The sequence below is a fragment of the Sminthopsis crassicaudata genome, chromosome 3 (assembly GCF_048593235.1).
Source record: "Sminthopsis crassicaudata isolate SCR6 chromosome 3, ASM4859323v1, whole genome shotgun sequence".
Classification (NCBI taxonomy): Eukaryota; Metazoa; Chordata; class Mammalia; order Dasyuromorphia; family Dasyuridae; genus Sminthopsis; species Sminthopsis crassicaudata.
In genome coordinates this window covers 303770831-303790741 of record NC_133619.1, presented here as the reverse complement: position 1 = coordinate 303790741, position 19911 = coordinate 303770831, and the positions used below count along the sequence as shown (strand labels likewise).

General features: G+C 34.6%; 1 protein-coding gene across 1 annotated transcript in view; it reads left to right on the top strand.

The window, feature by feature from the left end:
- IMPG2 (interphotoreceptor matrix proteoglycan 2) overlaps positions 1-19911 on the top strand; it is an 85513-nt gene that overhangs the window by 26587 nt on the left and 39015 nt on the right. Inside the window, exons 8-11 of the mRNA XM_074302073.1 lie at positions 7471-7520; positions 8357-8439; positions 13239-13400; positions 18549-18607. Coding sequence (XP_074158174.1) covers positions 7471-7520; positions 8357-8439; positions 13239-13400; positions 18549-18607 — 354 coding nt within the window. The remainder of the gene's footprint in view (positions 1-7470; positions 7521-8356; positions 8440-13238; positions 13401-18548; positions 18608-19911) is intronic.

The window sequence follows — 19911 nt, the reverse complement described above, 5'->3', positions numbered from 1 at the left end:
GAATATACTTTTTTTCTCTAGATACTGTACTTCACCCCATTGTGCTTTTAAGTTTGAACCCACTCTTCCCGTGAATATATGTGTATTTGTGGTATGAAGTTTTATGGGGAGGGACATTTTTTAAAAGCATGCTATCTTAGTAAATATCTTTCCTAAGAACTAATTGTGTTTACTGACTGATTGTTAATGGAAGATACATCACTGGGAGTTCAGGAGTAGATCCTATAGAATTACCCTTAAAACCTTTGAGTAAAGTTAGAGGAGTAGTTTACAGGGGGTGCTACATAAGCATTGTTGCTAAATTGTTTTTAATTGCCATCATTTTGACCCTGTTTATCTGAAACTCATAGGCTACTAGGGGTCTCATCTTTTAAATCAAGTATGCTCTTAAAATAATAACTTTCTGCATAATCCTAACTATTGTGTTCTCATTTTCTAGCTGCTATCATATGGTTATCCTAATTCCTGTTACTTTATTCTATTCAAATTTCTTTTATTGTGACTTCCAGTGCTTGTATATCTACCTTTCTCATAACTGGATTTTGCATCCCTTAGGTTTACTGTCTTTAGGGAGGGAAACTTGATTAAATCTATTCATTTTCTAAATTAACACAAGGGGGACATTTAGAGATTATATGACTTGTCCAGAGTCACATAGTCAGTAGATAGAGGAGGGTCTTGATCTCAGGTTTTCCTGATTTAGAGGCTCTATATAGCCAAAGCTGCTTCTCAAAGACAAGATTTATATAAAGTATAAATAGTTTCATCAGAGGGAAAGGAGAGAGGGCATTGATAACTGAGAGGATCTCTTGAAGAGAACTGGGAGTTCCAAAAAATGGGAATCAGGTAGGAGGTCATTCCAGTTATGGGAGGCAAGAAAAGAAAAGGCACAGGAATGAGAGAAAGACAAACACTTTATATGGGACTAATAGCAAAAAAATTCAGATATTTAGAGTTAATAGAGTTGAGTTCAAATTCCAGAACTAAGACTTATTGACTATATGAATATAGACAAATCACCTCATTTCTCTGAGGGGTCTTAGATTCCTATCTTAAAAAAGGGATAATGATGCTTGTCCTACATAATTTACAAAGTCATTCTGAGGAAAGCAATTAAAGCACCATAGAAATGTGAGGTATTGTTAAATGGATGAGAAGATACATTCTGAATATTTATATACAGAAAACTCATCATCAATTAAATTTTAGAATTTTTCTTATGCTAGTGTCACATCAAGGAGATAAAATTAGGAGTCTAAGAAAAATATATAGCCAACATTCCAGTATTATTGATAGAATTTTCCAGAAGCTGGGATTTGGACTTATCATGTGAATTTTCTAAGGAATGAGCAAAAAAAAAAAATGTCCATAAATTAGTCAAAGTGAATTATTTTTGTGTATTCATGCTGATGACTTCTGTCTTCTGCTAGAGTCATCAGTAGGAATCAAATGGCTCATCTATCAAATTCTAACTACCAGGAGGCAGCTGTTTTGCACATGAAATGGCCTCTATTTGGGGGTTGGGTCAAAGGATTGTAATTTTAGAGCTAAAAGAGGTCTAAGAAGTCAATAAATTTAATCCCCTGGAAACTAAAACTCAAAGAGATTAAGCAATTTGCCCATAGTCACATAGTTATAATAAATAGGTGAGGTAGGATTTGGACCCAATTCTTTGTTACTCCAAATTTTATACTCTACCTAAATATACTATAGATAGTATAGTATCAAGAACCTTGACTTGGCTTTGCGCTTTCCAGTCCCCCATTACAGACTGGAATTGGAAGCTTCTTCCACATATTATCCTCCTATATGCCATTGCTTTTGAAAAACTCCACTGTCCCAGGGCCCAGATAATAGAGGGTCATCAAGCATGTCAACACTGTTGCCCAGACCTTGTCCCTAGGCTACTTTCTAACTGGGATTCTGGGAGAAAGAGATGGTAAAATGAAAAAAAACTTGTGTTACTCAAGAGTAGAATATTCCTCCATGGGACTCTGCCATTGACCTTCATGGAATAAGTCTAGCATTAGCCTTTTTCAAGAACTCTCATGGAGAGGGCTAGAAGAATGATGCTGTATTCAAGCTGTAACCTGTCCAGTAAGAGGCATTCTTTAACAGTTCAATTCCCTACTGCCATTACCATTATATATCTTGTTGCCTGTTCTTGTACTGCTTTCCTAAAATTCCTGTGATTCAGATTTGACATCTGGAAATAAAAAAATCTCTCTCCTTTTGTATCTCTCCCTGTTTTTTTTTTTTTTTTTTTTTTTTTTTTTTTTTTTTTTTTTTTTTTTTATCTCTTATCCTATTTAGCTCTACTCTTCTTTAGTCCCTAAACCGATATACAATCTCTTTTTATTGGGTCTTCTGTGACTGTGAATTATTAGAAATGAGAGTGTGTTCTACTAGACTGCCTGATGGTTTCAGAGACTGGAAGACCTAGGCTCAAACCTTGCGCTGATACCTACTAATTTTTTGACCATGGACAAGACACTTCATTTCATTTAGCCTCAGTTTTCTCACTGAAAATTATTCTTTACCTTACTTTTTTGTTGTGATACTCAACTGAAACAACCTATGCAAAGCCCTTTTGCAAACCTTAAGAATTATATAAACAAGAGTTATTAATGCTATTAATAAATTCTTTATCCTAGATCTTTTTCTCTCCTACTCTTTTCTATCTAATGGTGCTCAAGAACTCTTGATTTTTTTCTCCAGAAGATATGCCTGGCTATCCTCTCCATGATTCTGAGAGATCTTTCTTTCACTAAACCTGATATACCAGGCCAGAAGGAGGGAATGGTGTGCTGTCACTCTTTCTTGACACATTGATTCTCTCTTAGTCACTATTATTGAACAACTTATCTTCCTTTGAAATTCACTTTATTCTTATTAATCTCCCTTTCCAGATCCTCGTTAATAACATCTGAAATCCTCTAGTTTCCTCTCTCTTCTTTCTCAAGGAATTCAGTATTTGTCTTGAAATGTTTATATCTGTCCCAAAATCTATTAATTTCCTTGAGGATTTCAATATTCGCTTATTTTCCTGTTAAATCCCTCTGACTTCTCAGTTCATCAACTTCATCAATTACTATGACTTCCTTATCCACTCTATCCTAGCCACCATGGGGATGGATCACACCTTTTACCTCATAATTCTGAATTCTATCACCTCCATGATCTTTAATCCCAATATTCTGGTTCCTGATCACAACTCCCAGTTCCATTTTTTCCCCCTGACTCTCTCCTTTTAAAGCTATTTCTTGCTCACATGTTAATCTCTAGTCCATTCTTCCTCATTTTCCCAGTCATTATTCTTGCTCTGATACCCCATTCCTGCCTTTTTAGACTTGACCTTATTTAGTTCAGATATGCACTATATTCTGCTTCTTGAAATCTTGAACTTGAATTCTTATCCTTTATCAACTGTTCAATTTATGCTAACTCTCAAAGCTGAGAAACTGGTCATCCATCTTTTCTGTTCCTACTCATGCTATCAAATGCTTCTGGAGGAAGTAACATACTACAAATTCATGTTTTCTAATCTCAACTGTATCTGCACTGCTGCATGAGAATCACAATAATTATTCACCAGCCACGTACAGATATTTATATACTGGGTATTTTCCTAGAGCTCACATATAAAATGATGACTGGATTTACAAAGAGAACCAGGACTTGAATTCTGTCATTGCCAACGTTCTTAGATAAGTGATGTAACTTATTAGATTTCAATTTCTTCCTTTATTAAATTAGGAAGTTGGGTTAGGTGATCCTTTGCTATTATAAATCTATGGTCCTATATGTCTTTCTAAGGTGACATTTAACCATCAATAATACCTCTTTGCATTAAGTCATTTAGCCATTTCTGATTCTGCTTAATTGCACAATCCTTTAATTCACATTTTTTCCATCTTTATAACAACAATAGTTTCTATAGAAAAATGTGTTCTAAGTTCTAAGTTGAATAATTGATAAACAAAAATTTTGAAATTTGCTATGTTATCTATCTAGTAAAAGATTTCTCCAATAGATTTCAAAAACAAATAGAGAATATTAATATGATGCTGAGTACCTATGTAAGGGATGGCATTCTATGTTGTTCAATATACTATTTGGGAAAAGTATAGAGAAGAGAGAAAGACTTTAGGAAAAACTTGTTCTGAAACATGTTCTTGATTTCCAACTTGGCTTCTCTAGAGATTAAAGAATACCCCTTGAGTGAGATTAGATATTCTGGATCTCTGTCTTTCTCTTTCTGTCTCTGTTTCTGTCTCTTTTGTATATGTGTCTCAGCTAAATACATCATTTTGCTTCTAATAAGAGCTCATTCACTCATTTACTTTCTGGCATATTCTAATCTGAGGAAATTCCCCAATTTGTTTTGATTATTTTACTTGAATAAATGGGTTTACTTGCTATTCACTTTGTTTTGGTCTTTTGGGTAACTTATGTTTGGTGGGGAAGAGTTAAACTGGTGAGTGTAACCTAATATCTAGTAATCAGGAAAGATAGATCTAAATATAGCCTGAAGATAAATGAGAAGCTAGTTGCTCAGCCAACATTGTTCTCCTGTTCTCTTTAAGGCAGAAATCACAGATATTCTTCGAGAAGGATGAGACAGATTTTATCTAGGCATATCTACTTATGAATTCAATGAGCCATATATCTATATGTTGAGATAAACTAAGTGGGCACAAATATGTTACATGGGCATATACATTTTACATATAAATGATTTTATATTATTACCAGGAATATATTACTTACGTTATAATGGTTTATAGCAAACATTCATAGGATTTTCATGTGTAAGAGGAACTGTTAACTCTTGTTAACTAACAATGCTGTCCCAAAGTGGAGTAGGTTGCCTTCAAAGATATCAAGTTCCTGCCACTGAAAGTCTTCAAGTAAAGGCTGAATGGCTATTTGTCAGATTCCTACCTCAAAGAGTTTTATTATGAGGAAATAATTCTATAGATCTCAATGTTCTAAAAATTTGAGTTGTTGGTGATTTTCATTTTTCTTATCTTCTGTACAGAGATATAAGCTCTGTATTTTTATTAATTTTTCATATTTAACATTTTAGGCTTTTACTTTTCAAAGCCTTTTCATATTTTTATTTTTTTCTTATGGCAATCTATTCTTTTAGACACACAGATACCAAAGTTTTGAGATGAAGTGATTTAGCCAAGTTTGTATATGTGAGAGGCAAATATGAAACTAGAACCCACATCTTCTTTTTTAGTCTTGTCCATCAAATTATTTTAATTTATTTTAGAAGAAGAGAAAAAATGTAAACCATGCAAATTTAAGTTGGAAAGGTAGATTGGATGACTGGATGCTCTTGATATTTGTGAAGAATAAAAGTCTTATTCCTCTAGGGCACTGAATTTATATGCTTTGCCTCATATTCTTTGAAATGATTGATTCTTTGTGGCATAGACTTAGTATGTCTTCTCCTTATCCCAGTTACATTCCATTCAAACTAAACGGATAACTTTCTTGGTTTCATATTAGATAAAAAAGGAATACAAGAAGGAGCAGAGGAATAAAGAATAAAATAGCTGTCTAAACTGAATGAGTTATGAATACAAGGCTCCAGGGGATTCTTTGCTGATTGCTTGAAATGGATAGACCCAGATAGACTATATAAAATCTGGTTTGGCTAAGTATTAACATTAGAAAGTTTGGGTCCAAAGTCAATACATTTCTAAATATTCTTTTATGAGTGATTATGAGTATTAAATGATCCCTGTAGGAGATATATAACTTCAAAAGACAGCATCTGTTTGGGGTAGTGAAAAATAGTGTGTTCTTTTTGGCTTTGTTTCTTTGGGGACAGAGGTTTGGGGGAGAGGGAAATTGTATTATGAGATACAGATTGATGAAAGAACGATAAGCATATTTGATGAAGGGAGCCCTAAAACTCTAAAACTGCTTGAAGGACAAATTCTCCTTGAATCCTGCCTCTGTAAAAGACCCTGCCCGAGGACAAACAGCTTCATTCTGTTATCTAGGTGGGGCTGGTTGAGTTAGGAGCTGGAGATACCAATCCTATTGAATTGAAGAGAACACCCATTCAATTACAAGATTGTCTATTCTGAGTCCAGCTCAAACTCCACCCACTAGGGCCCCCCCCCCCACTAGCTCCCTTGCCTTGTAGTCAAAGGCTTCTTTTATAAAAAATTTAAAACTTAATCCTCACAGAGGAGCTAATATGCCATCCCTGGCATAGCAGCAAAACTTTGCCTACTGGAATGATATTCTCTTTCAGCATTACCCTCTATCTTCACCTATTTCCCTAAGGAGGCTTTGTATCTCTCTGTTGGGACTTTGCCTCTAAGGAATTCAGCCTTTCTATTCATGCATAGCAAAGAATGACTTCCCAAAGCCTATAATACATTTCTTCTTATCAGTCTAGCTTTTTGGTTTCCTTTATGAAGGACCTCTGCATCACCAGAAGGGGATTCCCCAAAACTCCCTACCTTGCTCCAATTCTAAAGGGGATTTAGAGGAGTCAAACCTCTTTATTTAGTTCCCTCCATCCCAAACCTGACACTAACCTCATCATCTAACTCCCTGAACCTTAACCAGGAACCCTAATCTCATCATTTGGTTCCCTGACTCTAATCTCATCATAATGACTACAACAATGTAAATAAAAGCAACATAACTCATTCCAAATAAACTAGATGCTGGTTCCAAATTATGAAAGTTACAGTATATATCTTTCTTTGCTCTTAACAAAAGATATGTTTACAAATTGAAAAGTTACATGTACTGTATTAGGCAGTTTTGCATAACCATTTTTATGAAAAAGCATCACAGAGGGGAGAAATCTGGGAAATCACTAATATGTTAAAACAAAATATATCAGTGAAAAGAAAACAAAATATCAAATAAGAGGTCCCAAAATATTTTTTACAAATAAAAAAGAAACAAGCTATCCTTAGACCTATGTGGTACTATGTAGTGGATAGAAAACAAAACAGTGCCTTGTACACAGTGGGTGCTTAATATATGCTGATTAAATTGACTCAACTTGGCAGGGATTCAGACCCCAAATAAAATGACTTAAATTGAGTTCTGGTCTTAGCTATGTTATAAACTAGTTGTACAATCTTAGATAAATCATTTAATATCTTTGTGTCTCAGTTTCCTGACTTGCAGAATTAAGGGTTGGACTATGTGACCTCTAAAATCTCCTAACTCTAATTTTTACTATTTTGAAATACTTTGACAGAGATGACCAATTTCTACATCAACTTTGATGAGTTAGGTTCAAAAGAGTAGATTTAGTCAGCTTCCTGTATTGTAAATTCCTGCCCTTCATGGTCCCATTCTAATTCTTGCTTTGCATTGGAAATCCTTGTGAGGGAACTGATGATTATCTTGTTTGAAAATGTTTTTCTTCCCACCATTTAATTTACTTCAAATGTCTTCCCTTCTCTCTGCTTTCAACTTCAGCGCTGACTCATCAACTCTTGTTACATCTTATGATACTTCAACATCAAGAGGTATGATTTTTTTTTTTATTCTTTTAATGATCTAATACTTTGTCAACCTGAAACAAGGACAAAACTTTTAACTTTTAAACTCATCATTTGAAAACTTTGAAACAATTTTCTCTTCTTCATACAAGGTATAGGAATAGAAAAAAAATCAGTATGCTCTATTAGTCTTAATTATTCATTATTAGACTCGAGCTCATAGAACAAGGATGGAGAGTTTGCAAGTAAACTTTTAGAGTACTATACTGGAAAAAAACATAAAATATTGAACTATGATCTTGGCAAGAGACTGCATCTATTTTCAGAAGACTAGCTTAACTAAGTATGGAAGGCATATGGCCAGACACTTGGTGTTGAATTCTGTGGACATGGGGATCCATGAAACAAAACTGAAGCACATACCTCATTCTTTGAAGTAGAGTGACCCAATACAAAAGGCATAGAATGGGGCTCATCTGTAAAGTGAGGGAGTTAAATCTGATAATCCAAGTTCCCTTTTAGTCCTAGACCTGGAATCTTGTGTTCCCTTCTGATTTTGAAGTAGTAATGACAGAGTGGCTGAAAAGGGGACAAAAGATATAAACATAAAAGTAGATGAAAACATAGGTTCATTTGAATACTTGTACTGAAAACAGATAATAAATGGGATGGTCAGTTAACAGTCAATAATCACCCAGCATTAAGTGTTTACTGTGGGTCAATGGTAAGTGCTGGCGATACAGCCAAAAATACAGATTGTAAAGCCACTTCCTTTATTTTATGTTCTGAGTTTAGCTTTAGTTTATTAAAGGTATAGATTTATGTAATACTAACGAGATACAGAGTTTCATTTGTCTTCACAGACACAGCAACCAGTGCATCATCCCCTAGAGTAGTTTCCTTTCAAGATTCTTCAGACAGCATCTCACAAATACTGGATAACAGTGTAAGTGATCTCATGTTTGTTCATTATGTGTCTCTCCCTGAGCTGAGTTTTGGTTTGGAATCTGACTATAAGAGGGTTGTGTTGTGATTAGATTGCATCCTTTTCCCCATTTTGAGACTATGTCTTCTCTATGCCACCTAAACTATAAATACAGCACTCACGGCCAGCCCCAGTTAGTGATTGGCATGGAAGCTTTAACCTATTTCATTTGTTATCCCCTCCTTAGACTGCCTGGTGACTTTAATTCAGATGAGACAGCATAGACACTCAATCAGATTTAGATCTATTCTGCTCATAATTGAACTTATGTGATCCACCAGCCCCACTGTCACAGCCACCGGAGACTATGGGCATGAGCCACCACAGCAGGCTATAAACTTGCTTTTTATGCTAATCCAATACTGTTATTAGAAGCAACTACGGTGAGGTGGACAGAGCACTGGAGTTAGGAGTCAAGAAGGTCTGATTTCAAATTCTCTATCAGATACTTGCTAGAGGGATGACCCTGGACAATTCACTTAATCTTAAACCTCAGTTTCTTCATCTGTAACGCAGGGATGATAATAATATTAGCATGATAGTGTGAAGATCAAGTGATATAACATGTAAAGTGCTTTGCACTCATAAAGTGCTATATAAATGTCCTCTATTATTAACTGATTTCAATTATTATCTGACTACCATCATGATTTTTGTTGTCATTTGCCAGCTTTTCTTATTATCTCTCACACTTCCGTGCTGGAGAGATTTCTAATAGTTAAATTTTCAGTATGAGTATTTATATCTCCAAATTTGTTGACTATCTAGACTTATGAAAATAATGGAAGAAATGCTAATAATGCAGATTAAATTTAAAAGTGAATTCTTTCTGAGAGCCATTCTGAGATAGCTATATATTTCTCTGTATCTTCCTACTCCTATTCTCACTTCTGTTTGGTGCTACTACTTAGAAAGAGAAAAAGAGGTGGAAGGAGAGGGAGAAGGAAGAGGTAAAAGAAAGAAAGAGAGAGATGGAGACAGAGACAGACAGAAACAGAAACAGAGACAGAGAGAGAGAGATAGAGACAGAGAAACCGATAGACACACACACACACACAGAGTGGGGTGGATAGGGAGGGAGAGAATATCTTTCCCCTGTTTTTTTTTTTTTTTTTTTTTTTTTTTTTTTTTTTTTTTCTGTGACCCCTTCCGCCAGGAAACAATTATGGTTGTCCACATTTTTGAAGTCATTTTCTAGTTTCTCTATGTTACCAGAGTGTGGCAGTGGTAGCATTTCCCTTCATCTCCACCCTTTCTCACTTCTCTGCCAACTTTTCCCCAGCTAGTTATTAATCAATGCTGTAGAGTTCAGGAAAGCAGGGTCCCTCCCTCCTTCCCTCCCCAGTGAAGTGTCTGGGCCTATGCTTAGCTTTTTGGATTGCTGCCGGAGGCACAAGTGGCTCTCTACCCTGGCTTCTTTCCTTCTTGGCTTTTCCCTTTTTCTTCTCTTATTATTTTTTCTTTTTTAAAAAAACACAAGAGATTTGCTCTTCCTATTTTCTTTTCCCTTTAGCATATGAGGAAAACACTAATCTGTGGATCCATAGAATATTTCTCAATTTTCAGAATGCTTGTCTGAATATAATTCTGACTTTACTTCCTTCACATCCCCCTCTACCTCCAATTACTTTTTTTGTGTATACCTGTGTTGTTTCCCTTTTCAAAAAGTCTCACTTTAGGTATGATTTCAGCATTTGAATTAATACAGTATTTTATTGTCTTTTTTTTTTTTTAGAGACCCACTAATTGGATCTTTTTTATTAGATCTATTATTCACTCTCTCTCTTTTTAAAATTCATGTATTTTTTCCTTTCTCTACCCATGCTGCATCCAGCCTTCCCCTTCTATCATCTTTCACAACCCTTTCCAGGGCCCAGTAGTGAGGCTATCCCAAAATATTCAAAGTCTCAAACCATTATCTCCTAAGAGGGAAAGAATGGGACTAAGAAAATTTTGCCACTTTTCCTTTCTGTTAAATCATTGTATCAAGTAATACTTTGGAGCAACTACATGATGCAGTAGATAGGACAGGCCTTGAGTTCAAATTTAACTAATTGTGTGACTCTGGGCAAAGTCACTTAACTTTGTTTACCTGAATTTCCTCATCTATAAAATGAGCTGAGAAGGAAGTGGCGAATCACTCCAGTATTTTTATTAAGAAAACTCCAAATGGGGTCACAAAGAGTCAGGCACAACTGAAACAATTGAACAACAAATAAAAACAGCAAGTGATACTTGTCTTCACTATTATTGTATTGGAAAAAACTAAAGGAGGAACACATGCATCTATGCCAAAAATAATAATAATAGAAGAGAGTTTGGCACAAAAATAAGGATAATGTAGAGACCTATTGGTTCACAGAATAGAGCCAGTGAGACAGGCTACTGATTCAGTAGGAGAAGTGGATGGACCAGAATATTCTCTGAAGTTTCAGACAAGCCACATCTTGATTTTCTTCGGGAGAGAAAGTAAGTTTGAATAAATGATTCCTCAGTAAAGTGAAAGAACCTCTGGTCAAGGAGGAATATAGATTCTGGGATTGATGATAGAAGAGTAGAAAGGTAGAAAGAAGAGATTTAGATTATCCTTGTTTCCAGCTGAGATGGGGATGAAATGCTTCATGGCATTTATGAACTCTAAAATGAACTCTAAAACTCTATTCTGAATCTTTCTGGAAGTACTTCAAATCAGATTAATTTGGCCTGGATGTTTGGGGAGTTGTCTAAAGGGTTGGAAGGTCCTAATCTATCTGAATTTGTTATCTTCTTTAGCCATGTTCTTACCCAAAGACACTTTTTTCCTCCATCTTCCTCATCATAGAAAGTATTTAACTATTGAGTCCCTCCCTTACACAAACTGAATTTCTAATTTACTGCCATATAAAATACTTTGAGGACAACACTCTTGTCTTGTGAAAGATCAGTAAGGCAAGCTATCTACTCACATAGGTGTTCTTAGCTTGGCATCCATGGACTGATTTCAGGATATCTATGATCTTGGAGAAAAAAAGAAGCTACATCTTTATTTTTGGTAACTTTCAACTAAAATTTATCATGTTAAATTATTGTAAATTATGCAAATTGTCATTACTGAATTATTATTAATTACATTTGTTATTTATTAATTATTATTTAAAATATGACATTGAGAAGGGATCCATAGGCTTCATTAGATTACAAAAACCTAGGATACAAAAAAAGCTGAGTCCTTGTGCTTTAGGTTTTTAGTGACTATGTGTGTTGGACTTGATTAAAGATATAGGTATATTTTATTACTTTTTAACAAAATAATCATCAGATTTCACTGCTACAAGGATCATACAGCAAATAAATCATATGAAAGTTTGTTTGGGGGATATTTACATATGTGGACACATTGTTGCTAATGATAATGGCTTGATAGACAGTTTGATTTTGTAGGATCAAAACAGGAATCTTCGAAATAATTTTTAGTCTACTCTTCCAAGTACTTTGATTCCATATAAATAACATGAGATTCTGTAAAAAGAGAATTGCATTACGATACCAATTAGGCAGTATGGTCTAATTGATAGAAAACTGGTTTTGAAGCCATTAAAATCTGAATTTAAATCTTATCTTTGTAACATATTCACAACTCAGTGTTTTAGGGCTGTGAGTTTCTTAAACTTTTTGACCTAAAAATTTGAGATGCCTTTTTTTTTCCCCTGAGGCAATTGGGGTTAAGTGTCTTGCCCTGGGTAGCACAGCCAGGAAATGTTAAATGTCTAAAGTCATATTTGAACTCGGGGTCCTCCTGTCTTTAGGGCTGGTGCTCTATCTACTATACCAATTAGCTACCCCTTCTTTAAGATTCTTTAAATTACTGAGGATCTCTCCAAAAAGTTTTTATTTTTGTAAAATATATCTATTAATATTTATCATACTAAAATTTTAAATTGTCTAGTATTGAAAATGGTTTTGTTCCAGAAATTTCAGGGGGTACCCTAGAATATATTTTGAAACCACTATTCTAAAGTGCTGTAACAGGTGTTAACATTTTGCTAAAGGGAGTTTTCTCATCTGAAAGTTCCCTATGATAGTGAAATAAAGAGATCCAGGGATTATCCTTTTTGAGGCTCATTCTATTTGAGTTATGAGGCTACTTTTCTGCAGCGAAAGTATGGAAAGAGCCTTGGACCTGGAATCAGAAGGCCTGGGTCTAAGTCTCTGTTGCTTTAGAGTTGTATGGCCTTGGGCAAGCTATTTAACCTTTCAGAACCTTAGTTTCCTCAAACAAAAATTGGGTATAACAATATCTTTGCTCACTGCTCCTATCTGTAGTGGAGACCAGGTGATAATTATTTATTGTGTACCTTGAGATCTGCAAAAGAAAGGCATTATATACATATGTATCAAATATTGTACAGTTACTAGATTAGAGAGACAGAAAACTCAGATTTGAATTCCAGCTCTACTATTACCTGATTCCTTTGATGCACCTATGATATAGTGTGGGAATGGAGAATCTCTTAAGATTCCTTCTAGAACTAGCATTTTGTGGTTCTAATTTCTCAATACCTCATTAGTCACAAATGAAAAATGACAAAATAAGAGCCCATCCAATTATATATTTCTACCCTTTCTCTGTGATCTTCTATATTTCCAAATCAAATACTGTAGAAATTACCTTTGAATTACTTAGACTATTGCTTCTTCCAATCATGTAAATAACAGAGCTGTCTTTCTTTAAAATCACCATCTCAGTAATTTTTTCTTCCCTTCTTCCCCATTCAATCTAGATTAACAATGAGATAGAAACTCTGACAGAGAAACCAACAAAGCTGGCAACTGAACAGGTTGCAGAATTCAGTATGCACCTTTCAGGGAAGCAATACAGCGAAGAGCTACAGGATCCCTCCAGCCTACGTTATCAAGATATCATGCAACAATTTATTTCAGAGGTTTGTGTCATATAACTGCATGTGAAGAGGGTGTGTGTGGGAAAACCACTACTTTGGTTTCTAAAGTCTCAGTAGTATATTGAGTATATACATAAGTATTGGATCAAGTCAATAATTCTCTTCTTCCTCCTTTTCTCCATCTCTCTCTATTTCTTTCCATCCATTCCCCTGTAATTTCTCTCTCCTTCACTTTTCTCAGACTTTTTGTTTCATAGAATTCCTTGGTCTAAATGTATATAAGAGTTTTGGAAAGCTTGAGTTCAAGACTCTTTCAGTCAAGAAGTAAGCCTCAATTGACATCCTTTTTGTAAGATTTTGTTCCTAGGGAGTAAGGATTTGAGTCTTCACATCCTCTTTTTTCTTACTGGATGGTGAGAGTCATTAATCCTTTGGACTGATGCCCTTTCCATTTCCTATGATAGGGTTCTCCTTGGCAGTGATAATTCCATTACTGTGGGTTAATTTCCTATTTTTCATTTTGAGCCCACATGGAAAATAAAAGTATGCATCTCAGAGCCAAAGAGAATCATCACAACCATCATATGTAGCCAGTATAGTCCAAATTGAATTTTCCTAGCTGTATATCCAAAGACTAAGACTGTATGTTATGTGAAAAAAATGTTGTATGGGACAATAGCTATTGGACATTAAGAAATATCTTAGATATCTTAGATGTTCTAAACACATCTTGATCAAGATATATACATGATCTTTGAGTAGTAATAAAAAACCTCAGTTTTACCCCAAATATATAATTTTCTTTTTCTAGCTGAATTGAAAATTTCTAACATCAGAGTTGGGGGTTAAAATGTAAAGTGGAGAAGGGGACCAAGGGGAAAGATGGTGCTGTCTATTGGAATTTACTACAAAATCCTCATATACTACTTGGGAGGGAATGACAGAGGCCTTTTGATTTTCTTCAGTTCTAGTATATACATTTACATGGTCTGTTAGATCATATCATCTCTTGCTTAAAAAAATCTGGTCCCTATGGGATTGAGGTATAAGATAGGTAGAGTTAATGGAAGAAGAGACATGATAGAATTCTCAAGCCCTGGATGACTTGGCCAATAAGGAAACAACACAAATAATAAGAATTGGGATGGGGAAAAGGTAAAGATAACTAAAGAAAATAATAAAAAATAATTGGAGCAGTTTAATTCCCAAGTGGGAATATATAATAACAATGACAAAGTTAATGATGACATAAAAGAAAAAAAATTAAAAAATTGTGATTTCGTTGGTATAGGGAACTCCTAAGTATGGAAGTTCCCCTTACTTTTCATGGTCATGTAGGTCATACTTTCTCTGTAATTTGTAGTCAGAACAGAAATGTCAAGCACTCAGAACATGGGCATATGTGATCTCAAGTACTCCGAGTACAGGCTGAACTATATTAAAATGTAACTGGGAAATGCTAAGTGAAATAAATAAAAATACAAAATATAAAACATACAAAAATTTAAAATACCATTAAACATAGCAAAGCTAATATGTGGCTTTCTAAGGCAGTATGGGGCCTTCAGGGATTATGGTTTAGAGGCTCCCATTTCTATTTGAATGAATAATGGGGTCCCATTAGCCTTGAACACTGAGACATTAAATGCTCTGTTAAGAGTCACCCAGCCAGTCTGTGTCAAAACAGAAGCTGAATTCTTCAAGGCCAGTTTTATGTCCATTTTGGCATAGGTACCATATAATCAATCAATCATTTAGCATTTATGAAGTACCTACTATGTTCCAGGCACTATGCTAATTGCAGGGGATATAAAAAAAAAGGCAAAAAACAATCTCTGTTCTCAAGGAGGGAGAATCTACAATCTAATAGGGGAAACAATATGAAAATAACCACATACAAACAATGTACAGTATAAATTGGGAGTATTCTTAGGCAGATTATGATGATAATACATCTCTGTGCAAATAGTCCAAAAACATTAAATATAAAAGAATAATACTAGGAGAGAAACTTGCCCAAGACCCTTTTTAAAAATCTGAAACTTATTGAAAAAGTTGAGAACAAGATAAACAACAGTAATAGCTAGCACTTTAAGATTTGTAAAGTTCTTTTTTTCTTCATTTATTTTTCACATTCTTTAAAAAAAAAAATTGAGTTCTGAATTTTTTCCCTGCCCCTCCCTAAACACTGAGAAGGCAAGTAATATGATAAGAATTATACATGTAAATAGAAAATATTATTTCCATATTAACTATATATAATTCTTCCCTTTGGATAAGAGTGAGGTTCCAGCATGGCTTTCTCCAGCTATTTCTCCCTCCATTGTAAAAGCTCTTCTTTGCATACTTCTTTTAAGTTAGATAATTTTCCCCATTTTACCTCTCCCCTTTCCCTTTTCCTAGTACATCCATCTTTCTCACCCATTATTATTATTATTTGGAAATCATCTCAACAAAATTGACTCATGCCCATATGTTATATGTAGAATGTTTCTAACTGTCTTAAGAAAGTTCTTAGAAATTTCATGTATCATCTTCCCATATAGCAATAGCTTGACCTTATTGAGTCCCTTATGGTTTCTCTTTCACATTTACCTTTTTTATATTTCTCTTGAGTCTTATGTTTGGGGAATGTCAAATTTTTTATTCCAATCTGGTCTTTTCATCAAGATTGTTTGAGAGTCCTCTATTTCATTAAATCTCCATTTATCCTCCTGAAGGATTATATTCAGTTTTTCTTGGTTGTAATAGCTCCTTTGACTTCCAGAATATCATTTTCCAAGCCCTTTGTTCTTTTAACTTGGAAACTGCTAAATCTTGAGTGATTCTGACTAACTCAAGTTTCTTTCTGGATGTTTGCAATATTTTCTTGGCAACTTTGGAATTTGGCTATAATATTCCCGAGAGTTTTTATTTTGTGATGTTTTTCAGGAGGTGGTCAGTGGATTCCTTTAATTTCTATTTGACCCTCTGAATCTAAGATATTGAGGCAGTTTTAATTTTTAATTTTTTGAAATATGATGTCTGGGGATCTTTTAAAAATCATGACTTCTAGGTAGTTTAATAGTTCTTAAACTATCTCTCCTCAGATTATTTTTCAGGACATTTGTTTTTTCCAATAAGATATTTCATATTTTCTTCTGCTTTTTTTCATTGTTTTGATTTTGGTTCTTGTCTCCTGCTTTTTCATGGAGTCATTATTTATTTTTTAAAATAAAAAATATTTTTCCATAATAGCAAATTTGAAAAAAAAAAAGATGATTGAACATGAAACTGAAAATTTATTATATATAACTCTTGCTACTCCTTTTAAATATATCAGAAAGTTTCTGGTCTCTTAACAGCCACAACAGCCACAAGAGCTCCTTTCTGCCTTGGAGCTGTAACCAAGACCCCTGCTCCTTTGCTATTAACCTCTGTGCCTTAGACCTGTAACTCAGATTGTATATTGGCAACACAGCTTCCAGTTCCAGCTGCATCCAGTTCCAGAAAAGATTCCCCCCTAATATCTTTATAATTAATTATTTGACCCATTTATCATTCTAGGCTGATAATTCCTAATGTTTGCTGTTGCTGTGTCCCAGCCATATTTAAGGCCCTCTGCTTCTGAACTCTGCCCCACCCCCTTATCACAGATCTCTCCCCCTTGTCACAGATCTCTCCTGCTTATATTTTAAGTTGTCTGGGACTGGAAAAAGATCTCATTTAAACCTTTTGTTGGTTCTGCTGCTTCAGCATTCAATTTAAGTTGTTATTTTAAAGTTGTTTGGAGGTGAATATGAGAAGAGTTCAACTGGGTTCCTATCTCTACTCTGGCATCTTGGCTCAACACCTTCCCTTTTCCCCTATAAAGTTCTTTAAAAACATCATATTATTTTATTATTACAACAACCCTGGGTAATGTTATTATAATTTCCATTGTACAGATAAGTAAACTGAGGTACAGAGGGTTAAGAAACTTGCCCACAGTAAGTAAATGTTTAAGGTTAGATTTGAACTCACATCTGCTGACTCCAGGTTCAGCTTTCTATCCTCTGTACTATCTATCTGCTTCCATTGCAGTGGTACGATACTTCATATTTTGTAGACTACTATTATGCTTTAAAAAAAGGTTTTCACATCTTTTTCTTTATTTGAGTCTCTCAATCTTGTGATGGATCTATGACAGATATTTTATGTAAAATTAGCATAGTGTCTGACACTGTCAGTACTTAATAAATGCTTCTTTGACTGACTAAAATTCTGAAAAGACATGACTTGCACATAATTCCATAGGCTGGCTATTAGTGGGGTTAGAATAGAGCAGGAGGAAATAGAATTGTGTCCCTGCTTCTTAGGGCAGTTTCAATTAAAACCATGTTTCTTCCTGATCATTTTACTTTTTGATGAGAAATGATGACAAACTTCCCCTTCTTTGAAATTTTATATAGGGATGATCCCTGATTCTGAGGCAAATCATCATGACTAATGCTATACCAGCACTTGTAAAATTTTTACCAAAGCTTTCAATCACTGTTTGCCAGTTCTCCCTTCTCCCCTATAATAATTCCTATAATGGGATGAGTGACATAGGGATACTCTTTTAAGAATTTGTCAAACATAGAGTTAGGAAAATATCATTAATGAGTTCTGGTATGCTTGTTGTAAAATGAGCATAACCCGATATACTGTATTAATGTTAATAATATAGTTAATTAAAACTTATTTCTTTACAGCCTAATTTCCTTTAGATATAATTATTATAGACATTTTGATCATATTGATTAACATGATTGGGCTAATAGAACTCAAAGCTTCTAAAATTGTCTTCTTCAAAAGTCTGATCATCTGGTAGATCCCAACTGAATGTTTTCTCCTTTCTGATTTCCATTCACATGGGGCTTCTCTCTTGGGGCTTAATCTAGAGCTTGCAGATAGTTTGTTACTGCATGAAGCACTCACAGTTCCTTCCCTCTTTTAGTAACAGGAAACAGATGCCACAGAAAATTTCACACATTCAAATAATAAACACTTGCCTGTTTAATAAAGTGTGTTTTGAAGCTAGCTTTCTTTTCCAAATCATGTAATTTAAAGTATGCTATTGAGAGTTTTTTCCAAGACCTGCTTTTTTTTCTTCACATTTCACCATGACAAGGGAAAAAAATCACTTTCTCATAAAAGTATGTTTGTTTTCTTGTTTTTTGAAAACAGGTTCAAAAGGCATTTGATGATCTTCCTGGCTACAAGGACATCCATGTGCTTGAATTCAGGTTAAAAAAATAGTTATAAATGTCTTGTACTTTGTAGCATTTGAATTGCAAAGGATTGGGTTATGTATTATTATTAATTATTTGAATGCTTTAATTCATGCTTGATGTGTTAGAATTATAAGTTCTATTTTATAGATGGGGAAATTGAGTCAGAGAAGGATATTACTTCTCATGAAACATTTATAAGAAATTAGAACGTAATACATTCAGTTTGTTGTTGATTTTACTTGATTGATCATGATAGGCTAGAGACCCTGGAACCTGAAAGGATTTACTATTTTATTAACTCCCTTCAAATTGTTAATATTGTTAATATTTTAATGGGGATACTTTACTCTTAAATCCAAACAAATTTTATGAGATTCCTTATCTTTCATCTTTAATAACACCTCAACATGTGAGAAAAGTGTATTTCTCTGGACTTTTCAGAATATTCCTTATTACTCATGATAGTGGTATCAATTTTTAGTACTATTGCTCATAACAATGTGAGTGAACAGAAGCTAAAGGAAGAGAAGAAAAGGAATCATACAAACCTTATTACCTAGGAGGATGGAAAATAGTAGCATCATGAATTTGGTATCCATCTGTCAACACTTCTGGTGCTCTAGGATTTGTGATTTGGAGTAAGATGGCAAACTGCAATTTTGACTGTTACCATTCTCCTCAATGCTCATTCTTGGACATTCCAGGAAGTGTAACTACCTCATCCCTGATTCCCAGCCCTCTCCCAGGAGCTCCAATTATATTCCATGATTCCTGGAAGAGATATTTTTGTAAGCAATAAATTAAAATTATATATGAAAGGCCTTAAACTTATTCCTTAAAAGAAACAGATTGTGTTGGGTTACTTTGAATGCTTTGACAGGAAAGCAAAAAAGGGGGGGAAAAGCATCTGGAGAAGGAAAGGCATCTTAATTCTGATCAGAAAGTTGGAGAGTGAAAGAATGTGACTGAGAGAAGGAAAGGAACAGGACCATTAAACTGAGGCTTTTCCCATAGAGTAGAGCTTCTTAACTTTTTTGTGTCATGGATACCTTTGGAAGTATGGTAAAGTCTGTGAACCTCTTCTCAGAATATTGTTTATCACTTGCACTTGTAATTGAATCAAATGCAAAACTGCAGTTAGAAGTTGGTGAAAATAAAGATATCATTTTTTTTTCTTTTGCAATTTCATGGACTCCCTCTCTCTGAAATCTGTCTACAAATTCTTTGGGGGGGGTTGGGTGGTCTTAGACCTCAAACTAAGTATTCTTGCCACAGAACATAGAGCTAAGCTCTTTCCTGTGCTTTAAAAAATTATG